The sequence below is a fragment of the Lipophrys pholis genome (assembly GCF_963383615.2).
Source record: "Lipophrys pholis genome assembly, chromosome: 6".
Taxonomy (NCBI): Eukaryota; Metazoa; Chordata; class Actinopteri; order Blenniiformes; family Blenniidae; genus Lipophrys; species Lipophrys pholis.
The window spans coordinates 6,592,589-6,606,077 of NC_137629.1; the positions used below are offsets into that span (position 1 = coordinate 6,592,589).

The window sequence follows — 13,489 nt, forward strand, 5'->3', positions numbered from 1 at the left end:
TCGGGGGAAATGAGCACACTCGTTCCACTCTACTCATTCCATTTCCCTTTCTACCTGCATCCTTTCTTGTGTCACACATGCAGACACATTAATAACATGCTTTCACTTCATCTGCATTTCATAGGTTCATATTTCGCCTCTCCACATCGAGCGTCCACAAACCAGAGTAATCGTATGAGTCCCGCCGTGTATGTGTGTGTGTGTGTGTGTGTGTGTGTGTGTGTGTGTGTGTGTGTGTGTGTGTGTGCGTGTGTGTGCGTGTGTGTGCGTGTGTGTGTGTGTGGGGGGGGGGGGGGGGGGGGTGACAGATATACGACGTTGAACTTTGCCACGCCTGCCGTGTCAGAGTGCAGTGTATTATGAAGGTGGCCCTGGAAATTCCAAACTGAATAACTACCATCTGACAAGCTTGAAGGGATTGTACCACTGTCCTTGACCCCCCCATTCCATCAATAGCCCCCAATATGACTTGACCTCACACACACAAACACACAAACAAACATGTTAGTTGTATGTGTCTGCCTGTGTCCAAGTATTTATATTGTGCTCCGTCCTCACAAACCTCCGGCTGCTGCAGTCAGGGTCAGGCTAGATGGCTGCTCATGCATAAAAGAGGTGCAAAAAGACCCAAGAATTCAAATCCATGAACGCAGGAGCTGTTTGTGCCTCCAGAGGAATCTTTAAGATGAAGCTAAAGCTCCTTATCACCGGCAGAGAACCAGCAGAGTTTATTGAAATACACGACTATCTGTGTATTCAATTACTTCCAATTTCATTGTCATTGCACGCCAGCGTGCAGCACAGTGAGATAGAAATCTGAGATCAGGACATGCAGCAAAGCTTTTCATATGTGGCGCTGTCCTGTGTGTCTTCATTTAAAAAAAACTGCTTTTTGAATACAAAGCAGGGAATGAGACAGAAACGTTATCTCTGCCGTTTTGATCCCAGAATGAATGTGATGAGCTCTGCCATGAGATTTAATAACACATCCAGGCATGTGCTTCAAGCTCATGAAGAGCGGTGATCAGCGTGTGTGAAATAATACCAACAAGTGTGGAGATTAGAGGAGTCATGCTTTGATTCGTTACATCTTATTGAATGACTGACGCTGTTTTCTCCTCCGCAGACTCATTCACATCCAGAGCTTCATATTATGCAGAGATCGCGGCGTGACTGTGTGTGTCTGTGTGTCTGCATGTGTGTAAGTGAGTGTGTGATGAAATCAGATGCAGCAAGGGGGTAATGACTTTTACTCTTCATTAATGCTGCTTGTTTGTGAGTGACTGCTTCAGATTTCCCAAGGTGAACCATTCTTATCACCGCAGCTCCCCACTAGAGACGGCAACTCAAAGCCGGAGTGATTAATATGTACCCTCCGTTTTAAAAGGATAGCTCTGATTAATTGTCTTTAAGGTACAATGCTGCCTATTGGCTGTTTGTTTTGATCATCGCTGGCTTCATTTGAATAAAATATTTCCTTCATTTTCCAAACCGGAGCTCCAGATTTTGCAACATCCCAGTTCGGGCTGTGAGAAGCCGATAAGATTATCGCTGGTCCATTGACAGATTTCGTGTTGTTTCCATAACAGATTGAAGCCTGGGAGCTGATGACCTGAAACCTGACTGAAACAATAAATCATTAGAAGCCTAGCTGTGCCTGTCGCTGCAATAAATCACATGCACCTATCCCCAATATCATCCTCCACACACTTCTGTGTGTTTAAATATGTCTCACAACTATTTAACTTCACTCAGTTTATCAACACTCACATCGACTGCAAGCTGCACTTATTGTTGTAGCAAATGTTTTGGATATCGTGCCTAAGCCGGATTACCAAATGATTTTATTTAGAAAAATGTGCAAATGTATTCCGGTTTTCTCACTAAAGTTTAACTGGGCTCACACGTGCTGGTGCCGCGATCAGTGTTCAGTGTGAAATGATGGCGTGCTCTCAGTCCAGGAAGTGTAGAGTGTAGATTTTGCAGCACGTCACAGTCTCTTGTTACTCTCTGCTGTCTCTTTTGTTTCTGCTGAGCAACATGCTGGAACGCTCGCCGCCTCGCCTGCCGCTCATACTGTGCTGCTTTTCATGGAAAAGCAATTAGTTCTTGATACAGGCCGACGTTAATATCACTCACTCTCAGTCAGACGTCTCTCCTGTCGGGGTCAGCAGGACTGAGTTGGTTGAGATTTAATGAGATGCTCCTCCTCTAGTTTGGTGAAATGGTTACTGAAACTCCAGTAATTGTAACTGCGTGAATACTCTTATAAAAGTAATCTGTTACAGTGGCTTCACAGTAACATGTAATGCTCATAAATATTCAAAAATGTATAACTCTGCCACATATCGCAGACTTTAGCCACAGCTAGGAGGCGCTATTCTTCATCATCATCTCCGTCAGTCACAGTCCTCGGCTCGCCTGCTTCCAAACCTGGCAGTCAATGACAAATAGATTTTGGTTGATCACAGTGTAGCTCACAGCCGATTGCCTGAATACAGCGGCTGTATGTTTCATGCATGCAGGAGTCTATTTGATATTTGCATTTGTTCTAGTTTGAGACACGTTTATTCTGCGTATTCATACACTGTGTCACTGAAAAGAGTATTTGCCACTTAGCACAGATCAAACCCAGAGAAATTCATTATTTTAATCAATGGAAGTAGTTTCTTTGCTCTGTCAGTGGCACTGTACCCACTTCACACTTAGCACTTGATTTTTACAAGAAAAATAAGATTGATCAGAGAGGAGGCGGGCATTCAACAAACTATCACCTTTAGTTTCAAAGACAATGTTAGTCAGTATGTGTGTAATGTAACTCAAATTCAACACTTTCCCAGCGTCAATTTGCCTCCTTTGGTCTGTCTGAGTTACATGATCCCTGATTTTTATCTGTAATGTTGATAGTTTAACAATGAACAGCTTCTATCATCCCACGCTACTTCACCATGTCATTAAACTCCATCTTTTGTGAATTTTGAATCCTACAGCAGCAGAAAGACTAACATGAAGTGTGCTCAACAGGCACAAAGAAAGCTTCACAAATAAATGTGAACGCCACACAATGCTTCATTAATCTTATAATAATTATGACATTTTACCCAGAAAACAAAGGAGAACATGACTAGCAGTGTACCAAATATTTAAATTTCATTCTGCAATGAAAAGCATTGTGCTTGAAAATAACTAAACCAAACTGATCCAACCTTATGTCCCAATGTTTTTTTATTTATATACTTTATTAGGCATCTGAGTCACCAATTGGTCCTACAATAATAAGGATGAGTCATAAGTTTGACAATAGGGCTGCAAGTTTTTAAGCATTTCCATGATATGTCGTATACTGAGACAACATTCCCTGCACATTGTTTACTCAAAGCAAAACTTTGTCGACATCTGTTTTACCTAATAAAATAAAGTTTTGATGAAAGTTTAGTCTATTCATGTCATTTTAATCATTTTTATCGCAGCAAAATAGGATTGTTAGTGTGACAGGCTGACTGAAGCTGCAATAAAAAACAGTGATAAAGGCTTCATGCACATGACAGATTTATCTATTAACTTATAGGACAAAGCAATGATACATGGGCCCCTGAACTGATTTAACAGTGCAATGCAAACTGGTGCAAAACCAAACCATGCCAATGTCTTCATGGAGCCATCGTTGGTTCTGGCTGGTAATAGTTTTAAATTTAACGGCTATGCATCTGTGAAATTCCAAACAAATTACATTTAATTAGGACCGATTATTTGATGCTTGACTCAGTGAAATAGGTTAAAATTGCATGAGTGTACCATGTGGATTAACTGAAAATCACAAAAAAGCTGCTGCTGACTACTGTTGGTCCATCACTCAAGTCAGTGGCTTTCAAAGTGTAGGACAGGCATCCCCCGGGGGGCGCCAGAGAGCTTCAGGTGGGGGTGAAGCAACAGTGAAAATCTGGAGTTCAGAATCGATTTTTATCTTTTATTTTATTATATTTTTCTTTCTTTCTTTTTTTTTTTTTAAATTGAGGAGGGATAATGATTTAAAAGGAACAGCATAGGGTAAAAGACATAATCACTTTATGCAAAATGAATCTTTTTTGTCACAACACAGTTTTAAAACTGATTGTAAGTGAAGTGTTATGGAGACAAATCGAAATGATTTAAAAAAACAAAAAAGAAGGAAGACTCATTGCAACAGATGCAGACTATTTATCATCACTTAAATTATATTTCAAATAAAAGCAACTCGCTGGAGCAGAGTTATTCTTTTTATTGCCTTTGGATTAAGTGTCGTTACAAATAATATATTTTAATTGGCATTCAACCAAAAGTTAAGAGAAGCCAGTTATGACATGGGAGCCTGAGGGGAGGAGCAACATGGCTGGAGCCCTGTGTGGGGGCTTCATCCACCCACATTTCTAACATTCCTGAAAGATCAAGCACAATAAGTGAATTTCACTGCATATTGCACTTTGCTCAGCAAATACTGTAGGTGTATTAGAATCAGCTATCTTCCCATAATGGCTATCTTATAGAATAGAATAAAAGAAGAAGTAGAAATTAAAAACATTTGAAAAGTAAGACCTGGGCCTCTATATACCACTATTTTTTTTTTTTAACTACACACATTGAATATCATTTTTGGTGCAGCCTTTATTACTTACTCCCTGTAGTTGTTCATCCATCCATTGCCTGTAAGGTTCTGTCCAATACGGGAGCCACTTGCCTCTCCAGCTGATCGAAACTGTACGTCTGAACCCTGGACGGGTCAACAGTCCACCACAGGACAAACTCAGATCTACAGACAACCACTCACACTCACAAGCAATTTCAGAGTTATCAATTACACTAAAATACATGTAGTTGGAAACTAGAGTTCCTGGAAGTAAAAACTCACTCGTGCATGGAAAGGCGTTTGAATCAGGGAGCGTGTGGTCACCGGTTATAAGTTACCAGTGCATGAGAGTAAAGACTGGTCTGCACTTTTAGCAAATTAGAGGTATATAAATGGCACAGCCCTTTGGTTACAAGTTGTATCTCACATTTTACTTCTAGACTGCTGTACGCAGGCTTGGTGACGCTCGACATGAAGTTTTTGGTTTGTATTGCAAATCCAGACACCTATGGACAGATGCCATTTAAGTAGGACAAAACAATCGGTACATGAACAGCAGGAAAGATGATTATATTGGTTTTATTCTGTTTTGCTTTCTTGTTTTGAGTGAAACAAATCAAAGGCACACAAATGTTTTATGTGGATATGAACTCTTGCCCACACATCCCCACAGTGCATCAGTGGCTTTTCTGATTTGAGTTTGTTTGAGGACAAAAGGGTTTCTACGTGTGTAAAAACAAACGTTAACACAAATGCAAACCTGAGTTTTTATTGCAATGATGAACTGAATTACAGATGACTGCAGTACACTGAGTCCAGCATAACAAGTCGGCTATTAATGCCACTATAATGTGTTTAAAACACATTATACACATTGAGTGGATGTAATAAAAATCCCCTCATCCTGCTTATGTCTGTGAAAGGTGACGAGAGGGACTCCACCATGTTTCCAGAGGATAATGTCCTCTCAAACAATTCCCACACGTTCTCTCTACCCATCAGTAGATGTGTTTTGTTCGGCACTGTTGCATGAAGCTGAGTCATTGTGGACGCTCGCAGAGTCGCGCCGGTTTGCTTTGAAGGTGAAGTCAGCGCAGACCGTGGACGCCTGGATCTGAGGAGTTTAACGAGACAGCACCGGGTTGTCTCAGAGGATTCATTTACTAAAAGAGATTGAAATGTGGTCAAATGCATACTGAGGGCAGTTGCTGCCTCAACTCACACCGTCAGTTAAGTGGCACTTCTGCGAACCCCATTTGGAGTTGCTCTTGATCAAAGGCATGGCACTCAGCCCCCACGAGTCCATGAGGGCATGAACCAACCGGCACAATGGAAAAATCCAAGGGCCATTAATTCTACCCAATTTACCTTTCGTTTGGGTTTCATTTGGCCCCTCTATAAATTCAGAGGCAGCCAGCGAGAGCAAATGAAAGAATCCTTGTTAGGCGATCATTACTGTGCTAATTGCTTTAGGAATGTGCCGTGCACTTAAAGTCAAGGTCAGGGGGAGGGCGCCAAGACATGAGGGGCTCTAATTTGAATGCTCTGATGGAGGAGGGACCGCCATTTTAGTGCAGAGTGTGTGCTTCGGTCGAGGGAGTTAAGAGGTCAGAGATGAAAGAAATAGTGTAATTATTCTGGTAACTACCGGCATTACAGTCCCTCTGACTGAATACAGCACCAGGAGAGATGCCGGATTCAGGGAGGAGGCACTGTGACGCCGCCAGCACCCCTACCACTGGTGGATGGAGAAAAGGTCAAGGATATTATATCATGTTTTATGCCCCTGGAGCTTAAATCAGGCTTGCTCACTCTCAGCACCATCTTGATCTCTTTGTCATGGTCATCAAGCTCGGCACAGTTTTGCATTTCCGCACAGGTCAGTTCTGATTCGCTCACTCTTGTTTGGTTTTTTACATATATACTGCTGACCTACAACCAAAAGCACACTCATCAATTCATGTCTTCCTCCTCCCCCTCCTCCTCCTCCTCTTGCCCTCGCCTCTGGAGGACTGGCATTTGTCATGTGTGTGATTGTAACCCCGCTCTGTCCTCTGCAGAGAGATGTTGGAATCGAGCTGGATAGCCGTCTGGATGACCGCGGCTACTGCTGCCAGCACTGTCGCCGTGGTTACCGCTACTGCCGCCGCTACCACGAGCCCCTGGGTGGCTTCAACCCCTGGCCCTACTACTACCAAGGAGGCCGGGTCATCTGTCAGATTGTCATGCCCTGCAACTGGTGGATTGCCCGCATGCTGGGGAGGATCTGAGTGCCGTCGGGGGGGGGTGGCTGGTTAAGTGTGGATGCTGGTGAAGGCGCAAATTCTCCCATAGATATATATTCCAGACCACTTCTGAGACCAAAACAGTCTTTCGCAAAGAATCATCAGTTAGTTCTCCCGCTGAGTATGAGTCAGGCTAAACAGTTTAAATGCCATTTGAAACATTTTGATTCTTTCTTAAGAAGCATTGGTTGTTTATCCCCATCTAATTTTCTCTCATTTGACCTCCTTGCTTTTTTTTGATTTTGTTCGATGGATGCAATTTAGTTTGGATGTCACCACAAACTAATCTTGAGAAACAAATGCCTCTGTCCTGACTTTGCTTTCTTATTCTTGCATTTACCTCTCTTCTGTGGGCACAGAAAGAGTAGTTCTACCAAAATTATAATGTATGAGTAGGTACAGTGCACACAATCATTTGAATGAATCATTTTTCACACAGTAAATGTAACTCGACGCGCCTTACAGATGATCATTTAAGGCACTAAAGTCGAGAGAAAATCATTTCATACATACAGTAAATATCAACACACACACACACACACACACACACACACACACACACACACACACACACACACACACACACACACACACACACACACACACACACACACACACACACACACACCTCTAGAAAATTGACTCATGAAGATTGACGCATGTCAATAGTTGAATTGACAATATGTAGCAAAATAAATGGTGAATGATGATTGATATTTAACAATTGCATGATACAACTATATAAACATCATCACCATATTATATATGCACACATTAATCTTTGGCTAATGGTTCTTCAAATGCTAACAAACAGATTGATTATTGTTAATGACAACAAATTATTACTAGAAATGCTATAGTTCCCCTCAAATCTGAATCCATGTGGATATTTATCCTAAAGTTGTATCACATGCTGGTAATGATTCACTACTGATTATGAAGTGGTTCATTAAACAGCTGATTGCATCAGTTGGGTCCAATTAACTCTTCTATTGCTGATCAATAAGAATGATTATTTGCGTGTGATTATTCGATTGTAGATATTTATGAACGGAGTGTCAGTGGTGAGACTAAACACTGCATCACAGATGCTTCCTACCAAACCCACTACCATTTATCAGCTGCAATGACGGATCCAAAGATAAAACAGAATGAATTTGTTATCTGTAAAATAACCATTATCCTTAGGTTACCATTTATTTTTGATGGACGTATTATTGGTTCCCAAATAGACACTCATGGGTCACTTTATTAGGGACAGCAGTGCAACCCAAAGCAAATGGCTCCATCATACATGCTTGTTGACCACAGTGAGTAGCGCACGTAATATTTTGTCCACATGAAAAAATGCAAACAGTAGAAACATCTAGCCATCTATCGCGGCTCAGTGCAACACTGCCTCCCACTGTGGAGCCAATAAATAAGCACAAAGCAGAATGATCACCTTTCTGACAGTGTCTACAGAAACTGAAAATAAATAAGCTTCATAAAATACAATTCATGGCTGAGCTGTTGAATTGGATTGCATTAGATTGCACAGGTGTTCCCAATGAAGTGCTCGGTGAGAGCATATATCTCTGCTTTTTTGTTATGCTTTTTTTTTTTTTATTGCTTACATAACTTGCAGATAAAAGTCCTTCACATACTCCAACGCTACAGTGGCCCCCGAGGAGCATATACGAGAGTGAAAGAACAAGCAGGAAGGGAAACGGGCTGCACATCCATAAAAATGCTAAAGATACCAAAGGATATTTGGGGGGTGGAGCTGCAAATGAATCTTCTGCACCAGAAGTGGTCTGAGACGCTCATGGGGGAGTGAAATAATTGATTTGGATAAGCAGCAATTACTTAAGTGACCAGCATGTGCCACCTTATCAAACCCAAGAAATACTAATGCAGAGATGGTCATGGTGATGCATCAAGAAAATATCATGCAACACTTCATGGATTTGTACATTAAAAACATTAGATACAAGGAGAAAATCTTCATATGAGGAGACAGAGAAAAAAGAATCATTCTAATGTGTCCGTGCAGAGGCAGCAGAAGCTGCAGAAGCCTCGAAGGCTTCCTCCTGAGTGACTCCATGCATTTTCAGCAATTCCTCCTCTGTTCTTATATCTTGTAGTTGTAACGTTGTATAATTAAAGATGCACAGGCTTCAGCTGTCTCTTTCTGATGAACTTACTGATGTGCTATCCGCCATTGTTCTCATGTTGTCGCAATCTGCGAAAACGCTTTAAATAATGCTTCTGTTCAAACAGTTCCTTCTTTGCTGGGTAGAGATTTTAATCTGCAACGCTGCATCTCGCTGTGTCAGGCTGAAATGACTCATCTGCAACTGACAGATAAGCCAGCCAGATAGGCATTTGTAATTGATGTTCTGTCATCACAATAACAAGGTGCATGAATGCCCGAACATATTCAAAGCCATGTGAGGTATTCAGAAGTTCAACGGAGAGAGACACAAATTGCCCGCTTGTGTTGTGATTGTTTGCTTTGAAGTCTTCTGTATGTTTCTAACGCTTTCCCTGTTTTTTCCAATTAAAATTTCATTGTATGAATAATCTCAGTTGTCCTAGCATAATAAACTGTGTGATTTCCTTGAAAGACACTTAATACCCCAGGGTGTTCGTGTGGAAACCGATAGCTGTGCGGGTTTGAATCCAATTCATGTGATCCATAAAACAGACTGATCCTTTTTCTCTCCATTAGTCCCCCTCCTCATCAGCAGAGACACTCGCCATCAAATTGTCTTGACTGGGCGAAAAAATGGGCATATATGTATGTGTATTGTTTCTATTTCATAACTCTCCGGTGTGCCACACTCCCAACAATGCTTTGTTTACAGTAATATGAAAGTATCTCGCCTGCTAAGTAGATATGAATGTTGACTCATGCTGCTTCAGGGCAATATTAATGTCAATTACATCAATAATAATTGGCAGTAAAATGGATTTGGTGAAGAGGAGAACAAAACATATTACTGTATGTAAATGTTTTATGAATATACACATAAAGACTTGAGACTGCACCCATATTGTTATTTTTAAATCAATAATGTCAATGGCCCAAAGCAACATGTCAAGCAAAAAAATACTGGCATGAGTTAACAAATGCAATAATTGCAAACATACTTCAAATAAACTGACAAGTGTACTGCAAAGCCCCCGAGGCAGTTCTGAAAAGTTCAAAAAATCATTGTTTATATATTTCATTTCTCACTATTTCCCGTTTATCACATCAAATAGTCAAGCGTTTATTAAAATGGATGCATTCAGCATGCTGCTGCTGTCGAGTTTCTGCACTCACAGTGTTGGGAAACAGTATAAAGAGGTTTTGTTTTTTTTTGTAAGATGCTGTTAGTTGTTAGTTGTCTATCTGCTGAGGTCTCTGAGGACTCTGAGGACTCTTTTGTGTAGTCGTGAGAGTAAATTGCCATGGAAGCCCTGAGAGTCGCTCTGAATGGGATGGTTCACCCTGACTGGAGAGGCTGATACAGATATTACAGCTGGTGCCCTGAGAGCTCCTCGAACCTGCTGGGACAAAGTCCAATATTAACCATGAAAGTCAAACTTTGAAGTGCAGACGTCTCTGAATTAGGAATCATCGTGGAGGAGACTCAGCAAGACTTGTGTTGATGATGCTGATGAAAGTTATTTAAGATTGTAAATGAGTGCAGCCGCATTTTGACGTCTGACAAACATCCATCTTCAATACTCCTTTATCCAACGAGGTGGGGATGGAACCGAACCCATCTCAGGGCAAACACAAAGAGACGGTAACACAAAGAGCTTTTAAGGCACAAATCAACCACAAACCCATGTTTTTGAACTGTGGGAGGGAACCAGAGAAGTGCAGGTAAACAGAAAAGCCCACAAACTCAAACTCAAACCCTGGATATCTTTGTTGTGAAGTGAGTGTGTTAACCACTCCAACAGGACGGTTTATGAATGTATTCTAGGACCGGATGCCAAGAGAAAAAGAAACCAATACAAAGAGAATAAAAATGTTGCCCAGCGCTCTCACCTCACAGTAAGAGGACCCCTTGTTTGAGTCTGCATGTCAAGTTTGTATGTCACCTTCCATCGTCCAAACACATGCAAATAATGTTAACTGGTCAACATAAATCAACTGTAGCTGTGAATACTAAACTCTATGATTGTTTATTTGTTTGACCTGTGATGGGCTCGTGACCCTGCATTCGTCCATCCATCCTCTATACCACTTTATCTTGCTGAGGGTAACGGGGAGCTAAAGCTAATCCCAACTACCTATGTGCGACAGCAGAGTACAACCTGAACAGGTCGCCAGTCCATCACAGAGCAAACGCACAGAGATAGAAACCACACACACTCACATTCACACCTCTGGACAATTTAGGGTCGCCATTTCACCTCCCATGAATGTTTTTGGACTGTGGAGGAAACTGGAGTACCCGGAGGAAAAAACACACACACACGGGGAGAACATGCAGAATCCACACAGAAAGGAATGGCTGGTATTTGAACCCACAACCTAATCTCGCTGTAACCACTGCAACACCATGCTGCCCATCTCTGTCCATAGTTAACTCAAATCACAGCTACTTCCTGCAATGTTGAGTTCCATACGACGACAGATATCAAGGATTTTACCCGACCAAACTAGCCAGGATGTATTTCCAAAATATTATCAATGATGCTGGACATACAGAATGATTGGAATGTCACATTGGGTGAAACTGTTTGCCTCAGTGCTCTCGATAGGTCTTTCTAGTTGCTTCGAAAGTTTTTAAACTCTAAGTAGAAAGTTAATTTGCATTCCGACAATGTCTGTAATGTCTGTAAAGCGACATATGAAGCAAACATGAGAGTTCAACAGTGAGTTTCTGCTTCATAGACCATAATTAGAGAATTTCAAGTGAAGTCTTGCACTATTTTTCAGTTTTTTGTGTGTGTGCATTTTATATAGAAGCCCACCTTTCTCTCCCTCCTCCAGCACTTGTTTATCACCATTTTGGTGAAGAGAGGAAACAAGATCGACTCCTCTCCAGGATAAACAGACACGTAAAGTGTTTACCAGATTATCACATTTCAAAGGATGTTTTTTTTCCCCTCTACCTGGCCTCAGTGGCCTGAGGAATGGTCACTTCCACTGAGGCTCACACGTGAAATAATTCTTTTGGTTACGTATCAAAAATGCAGGAAAAACTTCACTCCAAGATGCTTATTTTCATTTCAAATAATCGTTCGTTCTTTTAGATCCGTGAGTTGCTATTCTGGGGTGAAGGAGAGTGAAAACTAATGTACGAGGAGTGTCTGTATTTAGATTAGTGACCTGAAGGAACAGTTCTCTCCATTGCAGACTGAGGCTGAGGTTCAGCTGAGCACACGTGTATTACTAGTGCCATCTTGTGTACAGGGCGCTGCACTGCTCTACTATCAAAAGAAGTGGTGCAGTTTCACCATGTGTAGAATTTTTTTCTTCTTCTTTAAAATTTGGAACCGTGCTGCACCTGCTGTCGTTAAATAGATTCACTCACAGCTTCTTTGAGAAAACTCTACATTTTAGAGTGGTCTATTTAAATCCAACCTCAGCAGCAGGTTGTCGAGTTAACGGACTGCATGGCGCTGCGGTGGCCATGAGACTGCAGTCATCAACTCCTTTTGTCTGTAATGTTGCAGTCAGTCTGGTGACCTGATGGTTAAATAAGCTCTCCCTGTACTGTTCCTGCTACAAGCTGGAGGCACAATAATGTCAGCCGTCATCCTTCAACTGCTCCCACTGTGAGAGGCAGCATGGCACAGCAGTAAACACTTGCGCTGTGTCAGTGGCTAGAGGCGACACAGAAATAGTCCTCCCCTCCTAGGACCCGGCTCTTGCTCCATCTTCAGGGTCTCTGACTCACTAACCAAAGGAATAGCACAGACACGATGGCTGCGAGTACCCTTTCATTATTTTAGTAATCCATAAGCACCTCCGCTTACCATATGGCAGGAGATCGATAGGCTGCGGAACAGAAAAGCAAAGTGTCTGTTTGGACGTAATGGAGGGTTGTTCCTTGCAGAGTTGTGAAGCCTGTGAAATGATTTCACTCTCATTTCAATTTTCTCATCTGCACAAAGCTGGAAAGATGTTGGCTGGAGTGAAGGTGTGACGGTGGCTGAACTTCTGGCCTTGTTTTCTGTGTGTGTGTGTGTGTGTGTGTGTGTGTGTGTGTGTGTGTGTGTGTGTGTGTGTGTGTTCATCCCCATGGCAAGATTGGATTGTGTGCTACACAGCTGTGCATGTGGGTGTAGACAGTGCAAGGCACAGTAGGCAAGCCCTGCTGCCAGACAGCTTTCTCAACACCAACCCCCCCCCCCCCCCCCCCCCCCAACCCCCCCAACCCCACACACACACACACACACACACACACACACACACACACACACACACACACACACACACACCTCACTATGCAAGCTGTGGTGACAGACTGGGCTGTTTTCAGCTCTGGGCATGTCACATGCTAATGTATTCATCCACCCACAGCAACTGGAGGAATGGTGCTCTTAAGTACAGTCCAATCAGTCTCCGGCCTGCTAATGGCTCCAATCCAGCTTCCTACAGGATATTTCT

At 42.2% G+C, this 13,489-nt stretch overlaps 1 protein-coding gene across 2 annotated transcripts in view; it reads left to right on the forward strand.

The window, feature by feature from the left end:
* The window catches only part of tnmd (tenomodulin), an 81,239-nt gene extending 73,726 nt beyond the window's left edge, over positions 1–7,513 (forward strand). For both annotated transcript variants that reach the window (XM_080466098.1, XM_080466099.1), the window contains one exon: positions 6,664–7,513. In XM_080466098.1, the coding sequence (XP_080322224.1) occupies positions 6,664–6,873 (210 nt within the window). In that variant the 3' untranslated portion in view covers positions 6,874–7,513. The remainder of the gene's footprint in view (positions 1–6,663) is intronic.
* Positions 7,514–13,489: the final 5,976 nt, after the last annotated feature.